Source organism: Erythrolamprus reginae, chromosome 3 (genome assembly GCF_031021105.1).
Source record: "Erythrolamprus reginae isolate rEryReg1 chromosome 3, rEryReg1.hap1, whole genome shotgun sequence".
Classification (NCBI taxonomy): domain Eukaryota; kingdom Metazoa; phylum Chordata; class Lepidosauria; order Squamata; family Dipsadidae; genus Erythrolamprus; species Erythrolamprus reginae.
Window position 1 is genome coordinate 9,336,183 of NC_091952.1, and position 23,646 is coordinate 9,359,828.

Consider the following 23,646-nt stretch of genomic DNA (forward strand, 5'->3'; position numbering starts at 1 on the left):
TTGTTGTTGTTGTTGTTGTTGTTGTTGTTGTTGTTGTTATTTAGATTTGTATGCTGCCCCTCTTTGTAGACTCGGGGCATGTTTGTATCATGCTGACCAAACTGGATATAGTATTCCATTTGTGGTCCTATAAAGTGGTAGTAACCCTGCAGGTGATCTTGAAACTAGCCCTGCATTGATGTAACCTAGGATTGCATTGGCACTTTTTTTTTTTGCAGGTACAACACACTGCTGGCTGATATTTAAGCAGTGATCCATTAGGACTCCTAGATCCTTCTCATAGTTCAGCAATCCCCAAACTACGGCCCACGGGCCACATACGGCCTGCTGAGGCCATTTATCTGGCCCGCAGGTGAGTGACAGCACACCAGATTTTACACCTTCTTCCAGCGCCACTAACAGATGGACTGTTAGTCCGTGCTAGGGGGGCGGGGACCACAGTGGTCGGGAGATTGCTGTCGGGGCAGCAGGGGCCCACTGACGTCAAGCTCTGTGCCAGCCAGCAAAGCCACCTGCTCACGGAAGCAGCGCGCTTTTCAAATGTGCTGCTTCCCCGGGCAGCCAGCTTTGCTCACCACCGCCAGGCTTGACATCAGCGGGCCCCTGCTGCCCCGACAGCAATCCCCTAACTGCCATGCTCGCCTTGTTCTGTGGGGGCGGGATATACTGTATGATTTTATGAGTTTGCATTATGAATTTAAAATATACTTGGAAATGTAGAAGGTTGATGAAAGTTGATAATAGTAAATGCTAAGTGCCTGAAAATTAATTGAGCTTGGAAATATTGAATGGAATTATAGAAAAGTATAATTTATGTACAGTGTGCATAGGGATTTTTTCATAGGTTTTTTTTATAGTCCAGCCCTCCAACAGTCAGAGGGACAGTGAACTGGCCCTCTGTGTAAAAAGTTTGGGGACCCCTGTCATAGTTACTACTGTTGACACAGGGGTTGCCACAAAGAAGAGGGAGTCAACCTATTCTCCAAAGCACCTGAGGGTGGAACAAGAAGCAATGGGTGGAAACTAAACAAGGAGAGAATTAACTTAGAACTAAGGAGGAATTTCCTTAGTTAGAACAATTAATCAGTGGAACAGCTTGCTTCCAGAAGTTGTGAATGCTCCAACACTGAAAGTTTTTAAGCAGATGTTGGATAACCATCTGTCTGAAGTAGTGTAGGATTTCCTGCCTAAGCAGGGGGTTGGACTAGAAGACCTCCAACGTCCCTTCCAACTCTGTTGTTGTTGTTTTTATTTATTTATTTATTATTTGGATTTGTATGTTGTTGTTGTTGTTGTTGTTGTGATGATGATGATGATGATGATGATGATGACGATGACGATGATGTCTAATGCACAACTAGAACTCACAGTCTTCTAGTGATTGGGCTAGGGCAACAGCTCGCGTGCCAGCAGATATGGCTCCGTGTGCCACCTGTGGCACCCGTGCCATTGGTTCAACATCACTGCTCTAGAAGTTACTATACAAAATACTCACAATTCTCTACTGTTCTCAGCTACAAGTCTCCAGCTATGATATTCTTCAGCTACCACAAGCCACAATAATTCACAAGCCACTCTAAACCATAATATCCTCTAGCCACACTAATTCAAACTAAGCCAAACCTAGGCAAAGGTGCATCATGGTGTATACTTTTTTGAACCAATCAGATTACATTACAATCTGTAGATTCATTGTGACTAAGCGGTTTTACATTGTTAAAGTGATTACATCGATTACAGTTCTTCCCTCTGCAATTTGGAATATTACATCAGGTAGGTCCCTGATCCTGACAAACCCACCCCTGTGGTACACACACACACACACACACACACACACACTTCAATATTTATTTATTTATTTATTTATTTATTTATTTATTTATTTATTTATTTATTTATTTATTTATTTATTTATTTATTTATTTATTTATTTATTTATTGTTAGAGTTGGAAGGGACCATGCGGGTCATCAAGTCCAACCCCCTGCCTAAGCAGGAACCCTATAGCATCCCAGCCAAATGGCAGTCCAATTTCCTCTTAAAAATGTCCAGAGTATTGGAGTTCACAACGTCCGCTGGTAGGTTGTTCCACTGGTTGATCGTTCTGACCATCAGAAAGTTCTTCCTTATTTCCAGGTTGAATCTCTCCTTGGTCAGCTTCCAGCCATTGTTCCTCGTCCGGCCCTCCGGTGCCTTGGAGAATAAAGTGATCCCCTCCTCTCTGTGACATCCCCTCGTATACCTGTAGACTGCTATCATGTCCGCTCTGGCCCTCCTTTTCTCTAGGCTGTCCATGCCCAGTTCCCGCAGTCTCTGTAAGTCTTGGTTTCTAGACCCCCTGATCATCTTGGTTGCTCTTTTTTGCACCTTCTCCAGAGTTTCAATGTCTTTTTTGAAGTGTGGTGACCAGAACTGAACACAGTACCCCAGGTGTGGTCTGACCAGGGCGTAGTAGAGTGGTATCAAGGCTTCCCTGGTCTTGGAATGTATTCCCCTGTTGTTGCAGCTTAGGATTTAGTTTGTATTTAATTTTGCACAAAAATAGCCTATCAATCCAAGAGGTATCCTCCAAAATTAGATGATTTGATACAAGCCCATCTCTTCTTTTATTGCTCACACCATTTTGGTTATGTGTGTTCCTTACAGCAGATAAGAGAATAATCAAATCACTGAAAACAATTTGAAAATAAGCTGTGCTATAAACCATAAAAACCCGCCTTAAAATATTATGATTATCCATTTTCATGCCGTTATGGCTTTTTATGGATTATAGCAACGTTGATGATATTTCAGCAGCTTGATTCTCCTCCTGAGAATGCAAACAGACAAAAGGAGGTGTTGTAGTACATTAAGGGAGGCATTTTCAAGGACAGTCTATTTGTTCCGTCCCCAAAGAACGGCCGCTGGAAGGTGACTTCACGAAATATTCAGGAATTAATCCCTGCTGGATGGCGAGATTCTTTTTTCTAGTCATTTTAAACACCAGACCTCTTTGATTAAATGTCTCTTCAGGATCACGTGACAGCAATTGCATTTAGATGGCCCGTAATAGTGAGAAAGAAATGACAAATGCGACATTCTCGGAGCAATTTGGGGAACGGCCAAGAGAAGGAAAAGACAAGGTTTAAAATGAACATCTGGGTTTGCAAAGAAGTTGCAAATAAGTAGGAAATTTAGTGGCGGTTTGAAATTGCACTGTGTTCGAAAAATTGTGTTTGAAAAAAAAACGACCGTCTCACAGTCAAAGTTTGGGTGCTTGGCATCTGGCAGGTATTTGTGACAATTGCACTTTCCTGGGGTCATGTGATCACCATTTGTAACCTTCTCAACTTAGATTCATTTAGTGACTTCACAGTTTACTTAACAATGGCAGCGATTCAACGGCCGTTTGCTTAACAAGAGCAGTGATTGGCTTAACAATTGTGGCAAAAGATAGGTCATAAAATGGGGCAAAGATCAGTTAACAACAGCCTTGATTAATAACAAAAAAGGGTGTGTGACTCAATTTAAGTTATAAGTCAAGAATAGTGATGGGCAAACCCAACGGTATTCAGGGGTTCGGCAAGTTCGGACGAACTTTACGCAAAATTTGGCCAAACCCGAACCAAACCCGAACTCAAACCCAAACGGGGAATCCCTCCCACGAAGAGATTCCGGGGATGGAGCTTTGACATCACCGGCAGGTTGCTAAGGACGCCAAGGTGATCACATCCTGGATTCCATGGAATCCAGGAAGAGATCACCTTGGCGTCCTTAGCAACCTGCCAGTGACGTCAAAGCTCTGAACGCCGAACACAACCCTGAACTTTGCCCAAAGTTTGAAAAAAAATCGTGTTTGTGTTTGGCATACCGAACACCGCAAAATTCGGTACGGACCAGAATTGTACGGGTTTGGTTCGCCCATCACTAGTCAAGAACAACCGGTGTTTGGTCCATTTTTGTTGTGTTCAAAATGTGGACAGAAATCAATTGCATAGGCCAGTGATGGTGAACCCACGGCATGGGTGCCACAGGTGGTACACGGAGTCATATCTGCTGGCACACAAGCCATTGCCCTAGCTCAGCTCTGATGTGCATGTATGTGCCAGCCAGCTGATTCTGGACTCGCACAGAGGCTTCGGGATGGTATTTATGGCATCCAGAGAGCCTCTGGAAGGATGGGAGAGGGTGTTTTTACACTGTCCTGGCTCCAGGGAAGCCTCTGGAGCCTGGGGAGGGCGAAACACAAGCCTACTGGGCCCACCAGAAGTTGGGAAGCAGGCCGTTTCTGGCTTCCAGAGGTCATGTGGGGAAGCTGTTTTTGCCCTCCCAAGTAGTAATGGGCGAACCCAATGGTGTTTGGATTCGGCAAGTTCGGATGAACTTTATGCAAAATTCGGCCGAACCCGAACTTGAACCCAAACGGGGAATCCCTCCCATGAAGAGATTCTGGGGGCAGAGCTTTGATGTCACCAGCAGGTTGTTAAGGACGCCAAGGTGATCACTTCCTGGATTCCATGGATTCCATAAACATGTTTATTTTTACGTGAAAGGACCGCCCTTTGCTTGCCGCACCGCTGCAGCATCATTTTTCGTAAAAATAACAATGTTTATTTTTACATGAAGACCTCCCTTTGAAGGAGCTGGAGAATCCCTCCCATGAAGAGATTCCGGGGACGGGGCTTTGATGTCACCGGCAGGTTGCTAAGGACGCCAAGGTGATCACTTCCTTGATCACTTCCATGGAATTCAGGAAGTGATCACCTTGGCGTCCTTAGCAACCAGCCAATGATGTCAAAGCTCCGAATGCCGAACACGACCCCGAACTTTGAAAAAAATTCAGGTTTGTGTTCTGCATACCGAACACCACAAAATTCGGTACGGACCCGAATTGTGCAGGTTCAGTTTGCCCATCACTACTCCCAAGGCATTGGATTATGGGTATGGGCACTCATGCATATGTGATAGTGCATGTGCACACTCTTTTGGCACCCAAGGAAAAAAAGGTTTGCCCTTACTGGCATAGGCTATCCTTTAAAATTTAGTTAAAAATACCAAGGTCCTTGATAGTCATCCATTGTGTTTGAAGAGGGCCTTGATATCTAACAGGTTGTGGGCTGTCCACAATGTGTCCGCAGGTGGCTGGTAAGGCCTATACGGGCACTAAATGTTCTGCCACATGTTGGGCAGACATGTGTGAACTCCATTGTTGCAGCATTTGCAGCTCTGGCTTTGCGGAGTGCTTGTTTCTCTTCCGCTATGAATGTTCTTCTGGCCTCCAATGTATGGCAGCCTCAATGGATCAGCATGTGCCATGTTGGTCGATCTTGTGCCAGGCTTTCGTAGGAGGTGGTGTCAATATTGAGGGACTTGAAGGTGGTTTTCAATGTAGAAACATAGAAACATAGAAGATTGACGGCAGAAAAAGACCTCCTGGTCCATCTAGTCTGCCCTTATACTATTTCCTGTATTTTATCTTAGGATGGATATATGTTTATTCTAGGCATGTTGAAATTCAGTTCCTGTGAACCACGTCTACTGGAAGTTTGTTCCAAGCATCTACTACTCTTGTAGTAAAAGAGTACGTGTCTTTGTATCGCTTCCTTTGTTCCCCATGCAATCGCTTTCCTTTAGACAGCTCACCACGGAGGAGCTGTTTTGTTTTGTTGTTATTATTATTATTATTATTATTATTATTATTATTATTATTTACATTTGTATGCCGCCCCTCTCCGCAGACCCGGGCTCCCACCTGGTCTCATGGCCGGCAAGCCACTCTTACCTGGTCACATGACAATCAAGCCACACCTACAAAATAAGCCACGCCCAGCACGTCTGGGCTTTCATCAGCAGGGTGGGAATTGATAGCAGGCCTGCTCTGGAGAGGACCTCAGTGTCAGGCACCTTATCCTACCACCAGATCCTCAGAATACCACTCTTTTTCAACCACATCCATTTGACCTGCCACGAAGGTCCTTAACTCCTTATCAAAGGACATCAAAGAAAAAAAACAGAGACTCACTTTCTCTCCCCTTTCTCCTTTTGGACCAGGCAGCCCCTGGAGGAAAAACAAACAAACAAAAAACCCATTATTGTATTCAAGCTATAAATTAAAAAAATAATTATTATTTCACTATGTGTGGGCCTACTCCGGGTCCCGTCAACTAAACAATGTCGGTTGGCGGGCCCCAGGGGAAGAGCCTTCTCTGTGGCGGCACCGGCCCTCTGGAACCAACTCCCCCCGGAGATTAGAACTGCCCCTACTCTTCCTGCCTTCCGTAAACTCCTTAAAACCCACCTCTGCCGTCAGGCATGGGGGAACTGAAACATCTCCCCCGGGCACGTTTAACTTATGCATGGTGTGTCTGTGTGTGTGTCTGTTAGTATCTGGGTTTTTTAAAATATTTAAATATCTTAAATCTGTCTGATTACTATGATTTGTTTTACATGCTGTGAGCCGCCCCGAGTCTTCGGAGAGGGGCGGCATACAAATCCAAGTAATAAATAAATAAATAAATTACTGAGCATGACAAAGACAATATGAATAACGGCATAACAATATGAATAGAAACATAGAAACATAGAAGACTGACGGCAGAAAAAGACCCCATGGTCCATCTAGTCTGCCCTTTTACTATTTCCTGTATTTTATCTTACAATGGATATATGTTTATCCCAGGCATGTGCGGGTTTGGTTCGCCCATCACTAGTCAAGAACAACCGGTGTTTGGTCCATTTTTGTTGTGTTCAAAATGTGGATAGAAATCAATTGCATAGGCCAGTAATGGTGAACCCACGGCATGGGTGCCACAGGTGGTACACGGAGTCATATCTGCCATTGCCCTAGCTCAGCTCTGATGTGCATGTATGTGCCAGCCAGCTGATTCTGGACTCACACAGAGGCTTCGGGATGGTATTTATGGCATCCAGAGAGCCTCTGGAAGGATGGGAGTTTGATAAGAAATAATTAAGACCGAGATAGTCAAGAGAGAAATAAGATATTTCTCTCTTTTTAAATGGTTTTTTGTTCTTTTTTTTGTGTGTGTTTGTGTGTGTCTTTTTTTCTTTTTTCTTTTCTTCTTTTTTCTTTTGTTGACCTGCTTGCTTGTTATTACTATTGTTATCATGATGATATATATTGTAAGTTATTTTTGTAAATACACTATATACGTATCTTTATATATATGTGTGTGTGTGTCACATGGTTTTTTTTGCTGAATTTGAAAATTAAGGGAGACTAGGATAGATCTATTTTGGCCGTATTGTGGCCTCATCAGCTAGCCATACCCACTAGGACTTGAACCTGCAACCTTTGCCTTGTAAGGCAGAGAATTATCCTCTAGGCTACAGTATCCAATCCCTTCAGCTCTGCACCAAGGAAGGGTTACATATTTTTGTGTCGAATCACCCTGGTGTATTGAAGGAACATCACAGCTCCTTATTTGCATACATTTATACATACAAAGACATTACAATAGCAAACAAAATAAGTAAAGTAAATAAAAACAAACCAACAAACCAACAGACAAATAAACATAACAAAAAACAAAACAAAACATATAAACAAAACATTTGGGAAGAGTAATTTCCCCACTCTTAGAATGTATTTTTTTAAATAATAAAATTTATATTTGAAAGAATTTTTAAAAATAATTATTATATGTATCTGCACTTTGATAAAAGATCGCCTATAGCTTTTCAGGTTTGCTTCTTCTCTGGAGGAAAACTGTCTTTCCTATAAATAACAGGAAACATCCCCAAGTATAAAAATGCTGGCTGAAAAATGTCCTTATATAGCACTATGCATGCTCATAGCTGCTTTGGAGAGAAAAAGAAAGGGGGAAAAAACCATTAATTGCTAAGGGCGCTTTCAAGGAGGAGCCCCAGGGAATGGATTGAATTCTGTATGGGAGTAAAAGTAGGGTACCAACATAATAAACAGCTGGATCTCATCCCTTTGCTGTCAATCTACTTCTTTTAGGAAATCCCTCTACAGTGCTGCATTTGTGCATACAATCTGCAGGCAACACTGAGTCTAAACAAAATGTTATGATACCAATAAAAGAGAATATTTGTAGCTCAGGGTTGACATGAGGGGTCTTTGGTGCTCTCTGAGCTTGGTTGTTTTCTTGCCGACGTTTCATTACCCAATTAGGTAACATCATCAGTATTAGAAGTGAATGGGGTGTTGTACAGAAGAGGAGGGGAGGAGGAGGAGAGAGAAGGAGCTGGAAGAGGTGGTGGAGGAGGGGAGGACTGTGGAATCTTTAATGCTACACAACCCTGATTGTTTTCTTACAGATGTTTCATTAACCCAACTAGGTAACATCATCAGTGTTAGAAGGAAGAAGTGTTTGTGAATAGGTTGATGAATTTTGGGATCAATTATGGTCATACGTTGAGGACTCTCATTACCCAGAGTAATAAAGATGAGAAATAAAAATTATGGAAATCTTACTACAGTGATACCTCGTCTTACGAACCCCTTTTCATACGAATGTTTCATGATATGAACCCGGTGCTTAACATTTTTTTTGCCTCTTCTTGCGAACTATTTTTACCTTACAGACCTGAGCCACCGCTGCTGGGATGTCCCGCCTCCGGACTTCCGTTGTCAGCCAACCGTGGGGATTCCCCTGAGGCTCCCCTTGCTGGGATTCAAAGCAGCGCTGACCAAAATGAAGGGAATCCCTTCATTTTTGCCAGCACTACTTTGGCTGGCAACGGAAGTCCGGAGGTCAGGTTTCCCAGCGGTGCAAGGCAAAAGGGGTGATTTTGCGATGGGATTGCACACATTATTTGCTTTTACATTGATTCCTATGGGGAAAATTGCTTCGTCTTACAAACCTTTCATCTTACGAACCTGGTCTCAGAACGAATTAAGTTTGTAAGAGGAGGTATCACTGTACTTCAAAAAATGACTTTACACACTAGAGTCATTTGCATTTATTGTGGATTTGGACTTACAAAACACCCATTTCTAGAGTCTTGGAAGAGATAGTTGTACTTGGAAGTTTGGTAAGATCACACCTGGAATACTGCACCCAGTTTTGGTCACCACAATATTAATATATATACATTGAGGCTCTAGAAAGAGTGCAGAGAAGAGCAATAAACATAATCACTGGAGGATAAAACATACGAAGAGCAGCTGCAGGAACTGGGTATGTCTAGTTTAATGAAAAGAAGGACGAGGGATAACATAATGGAAGGGTTACAATATTTGAGGGGCTGTCATAGAAAAGAGCGAGTCAATCTATTTTCCAAAGCATCTGAATGCAGTGCAAGAAACAATGGATGGAAACTAATCAAGGAGAGATCCAACCTAGAAATAAGGAAAATAATTCCTTGACAGTTAGAACAATTAACCAGTGGAACAGGTTGCCTCCAGAAATTATGAATGCTCCATCACTGGAAGTTTTTAAGAAGCAATTGGACAAGCACTAGGGTTAGAAACATAGAAACAGAGAAGATTGACGGCAGAAAAAGACCTCATGGTCCATCTAGTCTGTCCTTATACTATTTCTTGTATTTTATCTTAGGATGGATATATGTTTATCCCAGGCATGTTTAAATTCAGTTACTTTGGATTTACCAACCATGTCTGCTGGAAGTTTGTTCCAAGCATCTACTACTGTTTCAGTAATATTTCCTCATGTTGCTTCTAATCTTTCCCCCAACTAACTTCAGATTGTGCCCCCTTGTTCTTGTGTTCACTTTCCTATTAAAAACCCTTCTCTCCTGAACCTTATTTCACCCTTTAACATGTTTAAATATTTCAATCATGTCCTGCTTGATCAGAGGGTGCCATCCCAGGGTAGGCTACTGCCCAGAAGGGGGAGAATGCAGTGGGGTAGTGAAAATGGAGCTCCACCCCAGAGCACCCAATTTGCACTGAAAGATATTGAAAGAAACTGCATAAGCCACGCCCACAGTGTGGTAGTAAAAATTTTGGTAGCCGTTCACTGCATCCTACTCAGCCCACTGCTAGGTGCTCCCCTTTTTCCCCAGGTGGTTTCGACCTGATTCCCTATGAACCAGGTCCTCAGATGGTGGGAGTATCAGAGATCCCCTACAGAATGAGGGGAAACTCCGTGGCACCGTGGCATTGACCCCACCCCTTCTGTTATTCTGTTATACTATTACAGTATTCTGTTATAGCTATCTGTGACTGAATTCAAATGAACGGGTCTTGAATATTCTTAATTATAATGAGTAACAATGACATGGGATGGAATCTTACCGTGGGTCCAACTTCTCCTGGGGGTCCTCTATCTCCAGGGTTACCCCGGGTCCCTGCTAAGCCTTGGAACCCCTGAGGGCAGAAAGAAAATACATAAATAACTAGAAAATGCAACAGAGTGGAAGCGATCAACTTCTGGAGGTTCAAGGGAATCTAGCAGCATTAGCTTGCAAAAAGTAGTTGGAGAAAAATACGCACTCTGATTTATTTCCTAGCTGGGAAAGAATATTAAAATAGCACATTGTACATAAGTTGTGAAGGGAGCTTCACAAATCTGGATTCCACGGAAGTGCTGCAAGGTGTTTCCATTTCTTTGTCCACCCCCTGTGTTTTGCAGATGTAAAGAGAAATAAAACGCCTCAATAATCCCGGAGGCATTTCAGAAACTTTTAGATACCAAGCTGGGTTTTTGAAAGATCTCAGAGTTGAGCACCAACTTGGCTATGCCCCTTCCTTGCCAAGCAGCTACCAGTTGCTGAATGGTAAGGTGACCAATCGTCCTTTTTTAGGGAGGACAGTCCTTCTTTTGTAGCTTCTGTCCTTCCTCGAAAAGTATCCTCTTACCTGTCCTCCTTTTTGATATTTTAAAACTAATCTGTCAATCTCTGTATTCAGAGATGCCGCACCGAACTGTTACGCGTCATGTGACAGTACAGTTCGGAAAGACGCGATTATGAAACGCATGCACGGGGCACAGGAGAACTTCACGGATCTTGCACCATTGCCTCTATATTATACTTTGTGTTTACTTCTAATGGAAATACGAAATTATTTCTTTCTCAGTGAATGTTATACTCAAGTAGAAACATAGAAACATAGAAGACTGACGGCAGAAAAAGACCTCCTGGTCCATCTAGTCTGCCTTTATACTATTTCCTGTATTTTATCTTACAATGGATATATGTTTATCCGAGGCATGTTTAAATTCAGTTACTGTGGATTTACCAACCACGTCTGCTAGAAGTTTGTTCCAAGGATCTACTACTCTTTCAGTGAAATAATATTTTCTCACATTGCTTTTGATCTTTCCCCCAACTAACCTCAGATTGTGTCCCCTTGTTCTTGTTCTCACTTTCCTATTAAAAACACTTCCCTCCTGGACCTTATTTAACCCTTTAACATATTTAAATGTACAGTAAGTACAATTCACGTTTTATTAATTCATTAATTCAATTTTATACAACCCTGGTTTCAACACAAGTGTAAAATCATTTAAATATAGATTCGGTAAAGGTTGATCGCCTTTTGTTATTAAAGTTTTAATTTTATTTATTCATAATGACATCAATGTTTCATTTATTTACATTGTATTTTTTCTTAAATTTTTCCGTCTTCCTTTACATTGTAAAAAAAATGGTCACTTTATGAATGGCAATGAAACCATAATGAATGCGATGCTGGCTTGCCTGTTCTTCCTCACCCAAGGGAACCCTGCTGGTAGCAGATTTTTGGAATGGGGTTGTTTCATTTTGGAATGGACATGACTTTCCACTTGGCTGAAATTGCTCACCCGTGGTCCTGGAGGCCCTGGGGGTCCAGCTGCTCCTTCGAGTCCTCGAACACCCTGTGAAGCATAGAAGAGGATATGTATAGCCCAGAGTTTAGTGGTGGGTTCTCTGAGCTTGGCTGCTTCTTTGCAGACATTTCATTACCAAACTAGGTAACTTGATCAGCGCTAGAAGGGATTGGGGTTTTCTCTTTCTCAGTCTAATCCTACGTAGCTTCTGCTCTGGAAATCTCACACTACTTACCAGAGCTTACAAAACGTTCACCATACCCATCCTCGAATACAGCTCATCTGTTTGGAACCCAAATCGCATCTCAGACATTAACACCCTTGAAAATGGTCAAAGATACTTCACAAGAAGAGCCCTTCACTCCTCCACTCGAAACAGAATACCCTACGAGACTAGATTTTCAATCCTGGGTCTTAAAAACTTAGAAGTACGACAGCTTAAGCATGATCTAAGTATTGCCCCCAAGATCATATGCTGCGATATCCTTCCTGTCAAAGACTATTTCAGCTTCAACCACAACAACACAAGAGCACACAACAGATTCAAGCTTAATATTAACCGCTCCAAACTTGGCTGTAAAAAATATGACTTTAGTAATCGGGTTGTCGAAGCGTGGAACTCATTACCAGACTCTGTAGTATCATCCCCTAACCCCCAACATTTTACCCTTAGACGATGCACGGTTGACCTCTCCAGATTCCTAAGAGGTCAGTAAGGGGCGTACATAAGTGCACCAGTGTGCCTTCCGTCCCCTGTCCTATAGTCTCTCCTATATCTCATATTTCTTCTCTACTATATCCTCTATAACCTTCATTGTGTATTATTGTGTATTGGACAAAATAAATAAAAAAATAAATAAATAAAAAGTGTCTTGCCCTGTCGGTGTTGGTGGGAGCGTTCTTGATGGCTGCTTGATTAGGGTGTTGTTTATTGTTTGACAGTTTGTCTGAGTTGGTAGTTCCTTGATTGGGATATTGTTTACTGCTGGATTGTTGATCTAGTTCTTCACAATTGTTTTCTGTTACACCTCCCCCCGCCCTCCAGGAAGAAGTAAACATTTCAAACACACACACTAATTCTCTGATTTGGACCCTAATGGAATTTTAGTGTTAATGTTCATTATTTTACTTCTTATAAACTGCAAGCAAACTATTGGCTGGGGAAGGCTGCTCTACCCACTTATCTGGGAGTAAGCCATAACCCCCATGGCTGGATGTGGTGGGGCCAGGAGGGTGCACATTGGAGGCAAAGGGATAGGGGGAGGAAGAGGGAAGCCTCTGTTGTGGATTGTGCTCATTCCTCAGCTAGCCTGGATTTCTAAAGAAAGAAGACAGAAAAATGGGTAGTGAAAAGCCCCAAGGTTTTCTAAGAGAGTGAGAAGAGACACAGAGACAGGGAGTGAGGTATAAATACAGAGAGAGAGAGAGAGAGAGAGAGAGAGAGAGAGAGAGAGAGAGAGAGATGAAGGGAGAGAGAGAGAGATGAAGGGAGAGAGAGAGAGATGAAGGGAGATAGAGGGGGCGAGAGAGGAAGAGACATAGAGACACACAGAGGGGAAGACAGGGAAAATGAGAGAGAAATGAGAGAGAGGGTGATAGGGAGATAGAGAGAGAAAAAGACAGTTGAGAGAAAGAGAAAGATGAGAAGAAGGAAGGAAGAGGGAGATAGAGAAAAGAGAGATGAAAGAGAAAGAGGAATGAGAGAGAGAGAGACAGACAGAGAGAGAGGAGAGGGAGGGAGGGAGATTAGAGAGAGCGAGAGCAGGAGATACCTAGTTCCCATAGAAAACAAAACACAGGAAGCCACAAAACCTGGCTAGGTGTGGCTTGGAGGGGTCATGTGACTGGGTGGGAATAAGTGATGTCTATTTCATCATGCCCATCAGGCTCCTGTTGTTTTATTTTGGGGTGTCTGTCTGTCTGTCTGTCTGTCTGTCTGTCTGTCTGTCTATCTATCTATCTATCTATCTATCTATCTATCTATCTATCTATCTATCTTACTTATGTGCCTCCTGCTCTCGAGACACTCAGGGCAGCTTACAACAAGAATAAAAACAATATAACATAATTAAATGCCACAATTATTAATAATATAAAACCCAATATCATCAGAACATTCCATACCATCAAACATCCCAATCAAATCATGTCTAGGCTGAAATTAAAAGATGTAAATTCTCATAGCCTCCAGGCCTGCCAGATGGGGATGGTACAGACCTCGGGAGGGACGTTTATTCAAAAGAGTGGGGGCCAGCACAGAGAAGGCGCCACAGAGTTTTCTATGGGAACTGGGCCCAAGTGGCTCTTTGAGTGTTTAAGATTTGCAGACCCCAGTATTGCAGACAAAGGAGCTGAAAAACTATCCCAGAAAAAGGCATCAACAAATCATGTTTAGAAAGACGTCACCAAAACTATATGGAAATAACTGTGAAGATATGGAGGTTGGGCAAACTTGAAGGAAATACGCTTTACCTTTGATCCTTGAGGGCCATCTCTACCTGCTGCTCCCTGGGGACCTATCACACCCTGCAGACAAACAGAAGTCTGATTTAGAAGGTACATTCCAAGCCAAAGCAATGATGATTTCTTGGCTGCAGATAGTTCTTGATTTATGGCTGCACTTGAGCTCCTAATTTCTATTGCTAAGCAAGGCAATTGTTTTGCCCCATGGTACCATATTTTTTTGGAGTATAAGACACACCTAGATTTTAGAGGAAGAAAACAAGGAAAAAAGTATTCTGAACCAAATGGTGTAGTAATATATTATTTCATAAAATCCCAGGGTAGCAGAATACTTTTTACAATGATGAATACTTGTTCTGTCGAGCTCTCTGGTAGAATCCTCCCAAAAATGCACAGATACAATTTCAGACACACACACGTTTGAAAATTCAAAACAATGTTCTTTATAATGAAAATTCACTTAACCTAAGCCCTCTTTTGGTATAGCAAAGAGCACTGGTCTCCAAACAAACTGGTAATTTGTACAAGTCCCTTATCAGTTCTGTGATACTTAGCTTGCAGCTGTGAGGCAATTCACAGTCCTTCTTCTTTCAGAAAGTGAAACACACTTTGCTCTGGTTTAGTTTCAAAGCGGGGAAAAATCAGCACACAAAAGGTCAAAGTCAGCAAAGCAGGCACGAAACACAACGATCAGATAATCCTACACAATGGCCAAACCCACAGGCTGCTCTTTATAGCAGCCTCACTAATGACCACAGCCCCACCCAACCACAGGTGGCCTCATTTTATTTGATAATAATCTCTCAGTTGTTGTTGCTTATGCATCGCTCTCCGCATGCGTGGCTGTATCATTAACTCTTGTTCTGATTCCAAGGAGGAGCTAGATAATTGATCTCCTTCTGAGCTGTCTGCCACACTCTCCTCCTCCCTGTCACTCATGTCTTCTTGGTCAGAGGAGCCTTCATCAGCAGATTCCACCGGGGGCAAAACAGGCCTGCAGCATGTGGATGTCTCCCCCACATCCACAATCCTTGGGGCAGGAGCTGGCCCAGAGCTAACCACAACAATATTTTTACAAACTTCAAACCTGATAGCTTTAAGGCTAGTGGAATTCCTCCTCCAGTCATGCTAAATGGAGTAATTAGAAGGCAAAACACCCCAATTTTTGCAAAAAACCCACCCAATTTTTGCAAAAATGGGGCATGTAGAAAGTTTGGGAAGCCTGCAGGACACTCCTATGGGGTGCGGGAAGGCAAAAACGTCCCCATTTTTCACCTATATTTTTGCAAAAATGGGGCATGCAGAGGGATTTGGAAGCCTGCAAAGTGCTCCTAGGGGGTGGGGAGAGGCAAAAATTCCCACATTTTTGCAAAATATGGCCCATTATTTGTCCATTTATTTTGTAAAAATTGAGGTGTTTTGCCTTCTCTCCACCCCTTAGGAGCGCTCTACAGGCTTCCAAAACCCTCTATGCACCCCATTTTTGCCAAAAAGGCGCACATTTTTCCACCCTCTTTTGGAGGGGGGCAAAAAAGTGGTTACTATACTCTGAAAAATACGGTATATGCTTTCTTGCTACCATTGTTAAATGAATCACTGGCATTGTTAAGTTAGTCACAGTTTGTCAAGCGATTCCAACCCTGCAACTGTTGTAAATACACACCAGTTGTCAAGGGCCCGAATTTTGATAATGTGACTATGAAGTTGCTGCAATGGTCATAAATGTGAAAACTGGTCATCAGTCACTTTTTTCCCCCAGTGCTGTCATCACTTTAAAAAATGATTATAAGTCAAGGACTACCTTATTGGATCCAAATATAATAAGTATGTTTTTACTTATCAAAGCAAATAACTGATATTTTCTTTGACCAATAAAATGTTTATTTTATTGTGATCCCGCTGTATAGAGCGCTGGTGAGACCACATTTGGAAAACTGTCTTCAACTCTGGAGACCTCACCTACAAAAAGATATTGATAAAATTGAACTGGTCCAAATACGGGCTACAAGAATGGTGGAAGGTCTTAAGCATAAAACGTATCAGGAAAGACTTCATGAACTCAATGAACTGTATAGTCTGGAGGACAGAAGGAAAAGGGGGGACATGATCGAAACATTTAAATATGTTAAAGGGTTAAATAAGGTTCAGGAGGGAAGTATTTTTAATAGGAAAGTGAACCCAAGGACAAGGGGGCACAATCTGAAGTTAGTTGTGAGAAAGATCAGAAGCAACATGAGAAAATATTATTTTACCAAAAGAGTAGTAGATGCTTGGAACAAACTTCCAGCAGACATGGTTGGTAAATCCACAGTCACTGAATTTAAACATGCTTGGGATAAACATATATCCATCCTAAGATGAAATACAGGAAATAGTATAAGGGCAGATTAGATGGACCATGAAGTCTTTTTCTGCCGTCAGTCTTCTATGTTTCTATGTTTCTACTTATCAAATAACTGATATATGCTTTGATCAATAAAGTGTTTATTTTATTTTCCTCTCTTCCCCAATTCAGAAGGAATAAACCCAGTGCACCATACCATAGCATGTCACCAGTAGCGGGTTGCACCCAGTATGGCTGGGATTGGAGTTCCGGTAGCGGAAATTGAGATGAACACACACCTCCGCACTTCCGACGAGCGCGCCCATGCGCTCTCACAAGATTTGGCTTCTGCGCCTGTGCGGCAAGAGCATCTTGCACAAAGATGCTCTTGCATGTGAGATTTCACCAATTTTGGGTGGTTTTTTGCTTTCGTTGATGTGCCAAAAAATCACCAAAAACCAGTGAAAACTCGTGTGCGCCAGCATCCTTGTGTGAGATTTCACTTTCTGCACATGCACAGAAGTTTGATTTACGTTGTGTGGTTTAAGTGTTCCCTTTATTATTTTTTTGAGCAGTATATATTTCTTTAAAAGTTTGGCTGCAGAATAGTAGAGAGCCTTCTTGAAAGTGTCAGGTTGAATAAGAACGGGGTTTTTTTTAGCCTGCAGCCAAAGTCTCTTTGAATCTGTGGGTGGTTATGAGATAGAATTACAGAATTAAATACTGGAGGGGATACTTAGGTCATGAAGCCGGCACCTATTTGAAGTAGATGTCTTAATTAAAGCATCACAGGCAGATGGCTGATAGCTTTCACTCTAAAGCATCCAGTGAAGGACAGCCTATCCCCTATCTGAGTCATTGGTTCCACCATCAAATTGCTTTGTCAGGAAGTAGCTCAGGATTTGCCTTCCCAACCAAGGGACAACCAAAGAATGCAAATGAAACATTCCCTAGTTGTTTTGTTGTTTTCATTATTTTAATCGTGCATGTGTAAAAGATACCCTATCCCTGTTCTAGAATGATTTTATAAGTCACCCTCAACTTACAACTAGTGGTGGTATTCTACTAGTTCGGGCGAACAAGTAGTATACATGCAGGGGGTGGACATAAAAATGGAAACACCTTGCAGCTCTTCCATGGAATCCAGATTTTTGAAGTTCCCTTCGAACATTTTTTGTGGAAACTGGATTCTGTACATGTCCATGGAGCTCTGCAGTGATTTTAGGAGCTGCGGTCTTGCGATCTGCTCTAACAATTCGCTTTAGAGTCCGACGGCCTCTCTCAGACAACTTCGACTTTCGACCAGACCTGTGCTCGGCTGAGGACTTTTTCCCTTCTCTTTCAAAAGCAGTCATTACTTTTGAGACATGACCTCTTGAAACGCCAAACATTCGGGCACTTTCTGTTACACTAGCGCCTGCCATTCGAGCACCAACAATTTGGCCTCTTTGAAAGTCTGAGAGGTCTGCCATTTCTGGAAGGTTAGAACAAATTTCCTTAAATTTCTGTAAAAAAAAGGTAGTTTAAAAAACATATCAAATAACAGATTTTTTAAAAAACATTAAAATATGTCACGTTTTGATTGATTTGAACATGTTCAAACATTATGATGCCAAAAAGTCAAGTGTTTCCATTTCTTTGTCCACCCCCGTACATTGCTGATTAGTTAATATATTGACAAACCCAATCAGTGAAGTCCATAGTACTGACATCTGCTATCTTGTATATGTTCTGACAAAATGAAAATAAATAAATTCCAGACTCCATTGTGGTAGTAAGTTTTTTCAGGTTTTATGTAATTTAAAACAGGTACTAAACAAAACATTGTGAGTCAAGGACTATCTTTCCCTTCCCCCTAGGCTTATAAAATTTATGCATGGTATGTCAGTATGTATGATTGGTTTCTTAAATTGGTTTTTTTTAAAATTAACTTAAATATTAGATTTGTTTACATTGTATTATTACTGTTGTTAGCCGCCCCGAGTCTACGGAGAGGTGCGGCATACAAATCTGATAGATAGATAGATAAACAAACAAACAAGCAAACAAACAAGCAAACAAACAAACAAACAAACAAACAAACAAACAAACAAACAAACAAACAAATAAATAAATAAATAAATAAATAAATAAATAAATAAATAAATATCTGTATCAACGTTTGGGTCCATGTGTAAGTTTGGGAAACATGAACCAGAAAAACTCAACATTCAAATGCAAAATAAAAAAAATGAAATCTCCGTCTTTCCTAGAAGCAGAATTGATGCAGCTTATTTCAAGAATTGCCATGTCTTCTAAAAACAACACAACCTTGTTTCCTGGTTTTTTCCTTTCTCCAAATAAAGGCACTAAATGTAGTATACGTTTGATCTTTTTTTAATTCAGGGGAACATGTCAGAAGTGGGAACAAGGAAAATAGAGTTGTCGAAATCAGTTCCTCAGGGACAACATCATGTTAGCTTTCTTTTAAAGCTTCATTCACTTGAAAAATCTCCACAATCCTACTGCTGTGATTAGATTTCCAAAGAAATGCTCGGTTATATAACTCACAGCAAGGCAAGCTAGGAAGCGTAGAATATGGTTTTAGCTCCCTTCAAAAAAGAAAGAAACTGTTTTAAAACAAACAAATTGCCAAAAAATATCCAAATAGAAATACAGTGGTACCTCTACTTAACAACACCTCTACTTAGGAACTTCTCTAGATAAGAACCGGGTGTTCAAGATTTTTTTGCCTCTTCTTAAGAACCAATTTCTACTTAAGAACCCGAGCCCAGAAACATTTCCCAGGAAATTTGAGAGCGGCAGGAAGGCCGGCCAGTTTCCTGCCATTCCCCCTTTAATCCCGGCTATCTGGGCTGCTAGAAGAGCCTTTCAGTGGTGCTTAAGGAGGCTTTGGTAGTCCAGAGCGAACGAAGCATTTTCCTTTCTCTGGGCGCTTGGACAGGAAATAAAACTCTGCCAGCACCCAGAAAAAAGAAACGCTCCCTTCGCTCTGGGCAGCCGAGGAGTCACCACAGCGAAGGAAAGGTGCTGGCTACAAAGCGAGCAAGCGAGAGGAGAGGGGAGCCCTTCAGCATGGGAAGGAAGAGGAAGCAGGTAGTAGGAGCAGCCAGTGTATGGGAGCTCGCGCTGGGTGTATTGGAGGCATGTACTCCTCCTCGCCGCCTCAGAGTCCCTCTTTTCTTTTTAAGCCTTAAAGTTTTGGATTTTTTTTATTCCCCTCACCTCACCTTCTTCCTTCGGCAGCGACTGTCCTCCTCCTCTTCTTCCTCCTCCTCTTCTTCCTCCTCCCCCTCCCACCTAAATTCCGAGCTTTTATTGCTTTCCTAATGGGTTTGCACATATTATTTGCTTTTACATTTGATTATATTATATTAGATTTATTGGATTTATATGCCACCCCTCTCTGCAAACTCGGGGCGGCTCACAACAAAGTAAAAACAATACATAATAGCAAATCCAATACCCACCAATCCAATTACAATTTTAAGCTAAAAAATTCATAAAAAACAACCCCAGAATATTAAAAAAAACATGCACACAATCAATCTAACACCAAAACAACATGGGCAAGGGGGAGATGTTTCAGTTCCCCCATGCCTGACAGCAGAGGTGGGTTTTAAGGAGTTTGCGAAAGGCAAGGAGGGTGGGGGCAATCCTAATCTCAGGGGGGAGCTGGTTCCAGAGGGTCGGAGCCGCCACAGAGAAGGCTCTTCCCCTGGGTCCCATCAGACGACATTGTTTAATCGACGGGACCAGGAGAAGGCCAACTCTGTGGGACTGAACCGGTCGCTGGGATTCATGCGGCAGAAGGTGGTCCCGGAGATATTCCTATGGGAAAAAATGTTTCTAATTAAGAACCTGGTCACGGAATGAATTAAGTTCTTAAGTAGAGGTACCACTGTTACACAATACAGACAGTTCCCAACAGTTCATTTAGTGACTTTTTGAAGTTACAATGGTGCCAGGTGGGGATTCCTACTTACCACTGCTACCAGTGCGATGCGGACACAGCTCTGGGTAACCGGCGGGTGGGCGGGTGTGTCCCAGTGAGATTTCACTTCTGAGCATGTGCAGGAAGCAAAATCTCGCGAGATGTGCGCGCAAGAGAGATTTCAGTGATTTTCTTTTGCTTCCACACAAGTGTAGAAGCAAAAAAATCACCCAAATCTTTCTCGGGTGTACGTCCTCTCATGAGAGTTTGCTTTCTGCACATTCACAGAAGCAAAATCTCGCCAGGATGCACGCGCCCGCCTACCAGTCACCCATAGGTGTGCACATATCGCCAGTTTTACTAGCAGTGTGCAGTGTGACCTGTACCGGCTAGCAACCCAATACTGAATGATGCTAAAAAAGAGTGGCATGACCGTTTTTTCACACTTACAACCATTGCAGTATCCCTATGGGTCGCGTAACCAAAATTCAGACTTTTGGCAACTGATTGGTCTTTATGTCCGAATGGCTTTGCATTTCCTGTGATGAGTGATTCAGGAGAAAAGGAGGAGCCTCTTCTGGATGCCAGAGTGCGCAGAGCATCTAGGAGACATGAGTGGTTGGCTAAGAGAAGATTTACTCATGAGTAGTACTGCTGTCTATTGGGTCACGCCCTCACACTATTTAAGGGTGTGGCATGCCCCACCTCGTTGCAGAGAATAATGCAATTCATCATGGAAAGGTCTCATCGGATATTGGTTTCAGCTTGTGTTTTAAAAGAAAACATTCTTGTCTTTGCTAATAAGTTCCAGCTTTGCAGTTAGCTTCTGTCTTCAATGCTTCTGAAATCTTGCTTCACTGAGTAATTATAGCAGTGTTTATCATCTGTCCCTGATGCAGGCCAACTGATAAGACTTTGGTAGAACAGTTTCTCTTTTTGAAAAAATAAAAACTTTCTAAAAGACTCTTAAAAGACTGAGACTGTTGTACATATTAAATCCTTTTATTTGTTACTTCTGGTGTGCATCTGATTTCTGTGGTTCAGGGCTAAGACAGAACAATTTCAGAGCTTGTTAGAAAGCAACTGAAGATCCAGATTTCACAATAGACAAAATTCGACTAAGCTTTCCTTGATGTTGAATGATTTTTAGATATGTTGAAGTTCTACCAATTTGGCATCTGGCTGCAAGTTATGGATGCTCAAGTCCAAATGGTTGGAGAACACCAAGTTAGGAAAAGCACATTAACTGAGACATTAGAAGAACAAGGTAAGACAAAATATAGAGCTAGGGTGGTGCAGCAGGTAGAGTGCTGTACTGCAGGCCACTGAAGCTGACTGTAGATCTGGAGGTCAGCAGTTCAAATCTCATCACCGGCTCAAGGTTGATTCAGCCTTCTATCCTTCCGAGGTGGGTAAAATGAGGACCCGGATTGTGGAGGCAATATGCTGGCTCTGTTAAAAAGTACTATTGCTAACATATGGTAAGCCACCCTGAGTCTAAGGAGAAGGACGGCATAAAAATGAAATAGATAGATAGATGATAGATAGATAGATAGATAGATAGATAGATAGATAGATAGATGATAGATAGATAGAATGATAGATAGATAGATAGATAGAATGATAGATAGATAGATGATAGATAGATAGATAGATAGATAGATAGATAGATAGATAGATAGATAGATAGATAGATAGATAGATAGATAGATTTACCTGTATTCCTGGACTTCCACTGTCCCCTTTATCACCCTTAAGACCGGGTGGGCCCTTGAATAAAAACAAAACAATAAATTTATAAAACATATAGGCTTACAATGATTGAGCTAGTGCTTTTTCATTCTCTTAATCATCACATTTAATGTCCTGCCTTTTGTCCCAGCAATATCAGAGAGTGAACATAGCAATCCCTCCTATGGTTTTTGTTGCCAACATCACTTGAAGAAGTTGGATGGGCTAAAGTCATCCAGTAACTGAATGGGGACTTCAACAAGTGTTTTCAAGTTCAACATGAGAGTCAGTATGGTCTAGTATAGTGGCTAGAAACTTGGAAACCATGAGTTTTAGTCCTGCCTTAGGCATGATAGCCAGCTGGGTGCCTTGGGGTCAATGACCAGGAGACTGGGAATTCTAGTTGTGTCTTAAGCATAAAAGCCAGCTGAGTGACTTTGGACCAATCACTAGGAGACTGTGAGTTCTAGTCCTGACTTAGCCATGAAGCTAGCTGGGTGACTTTGGGCCAAGCACCAGGAAACTGAGAGTTCTAGTCTTCTCTTACTCATGAAAGACAGCTGGGTGATTTTGGACCAATCACTAGGAGATTGTGAGTTCTAGTCCTGACTTAGTCATGAAGCTAGCTGGGTGACTTTGGGCCAATCACCAGGAGACTGAGAGTTCTAGTCTTGTCTTATTCATGAAATCCAGCTGGCTGACTCTGGGCAAATCACTAGGAGACTGTGAATTCTAGTCCTGACTTAGTCATGAAGCTAGCTGGGTGACTTTGGGCCAATCACTAGGAGACTGTGAGTTCTAGCCTTGTCTTATCCATGAAAGCCAACTGGATGACTTTGGACCAATCACTAGGAGACTGTGAGTTCTAGTCCCACCTCAGACATGAAATCCAGCTGGGTGACTTTGGGCAAATCACTAGGAGACTGTGAATTCTAGTCCTGACTTAGTCATGAAGCTAGCTGGGTGACTTTGGGCCAATCAACAGGAGACTGAGAGTTCTAGTCTTGTCTTACTCATGAAATCCAGCTGGGTGATTTTGGGCCAATCACCAGGAGACTGTGAGTTCTAGTCCCACCTTAGCCATGAAAGCCAGCTGGGTGACTTTCTGCATGCGCAAAAGCCAAATCTCACACATGCACTTGCGTGAACGCATCGGGGGTGTGGATATTCATGCACATCACAATTTCCACCACCGGAACCCCGAACCCAGCTGTACCGGCTGCAACCCATTATTGCTCTGTGTGATATACAGTATAATTGAATCAATAACATTAACATTCCAGAATGAATTTAAGACTAAGGAAAAGGAAAAGGACATTGTAAAGCATGCTACTACAAAAACACAAAATCTGGATAGCCTGCTGTTCGATGTGCTGAACTCCGGAAAATTCAGCCATCGGAGTGAAGTGTGTTTTGGAAACCCAAGCAAAAAATATGACCTGGAGGCAACTCTGCAGA

The 23,646-nt window shown here is 42.1% G+C and overlaps 1 protein-coding gene across 1 annotated transcript in view; it reads right to left on the bottom strand.

Moving 5' to 3' along the window:
• COL20A1 (collagen type XX alpha 1 chain) overlaps positions 1-23,646 on the bottom strand; it is a 198,750-nt gene that overhangs the window by 12,142 nt on the left and 162,962 nt on the right. The window contains exons 30-34 of the mRNA XM_070744283.1: positions 22,174-22,227; positions 14,210-14,263; positions 11,732-11,785; positions 10,222-10,293; positions 6,001-6,036 (exon numbers count right to left, since the gene is read on the bottom strand). Coding sequence (XP_070600384.1) covers positions 6,001-6,036; positions 10,222-10,293; positions 11,732-11,785; positions 14,210-14,263; positions 22,174-22,227 — 270 coding nt within the window. The remainder of the gene's footprint in view (positions 1-6,000; positions 6,037-10,221; positions 10,294-11,731; positions 11,786-14,209; positions 14,264-22,173; positions 22,228-23,646) is intronic.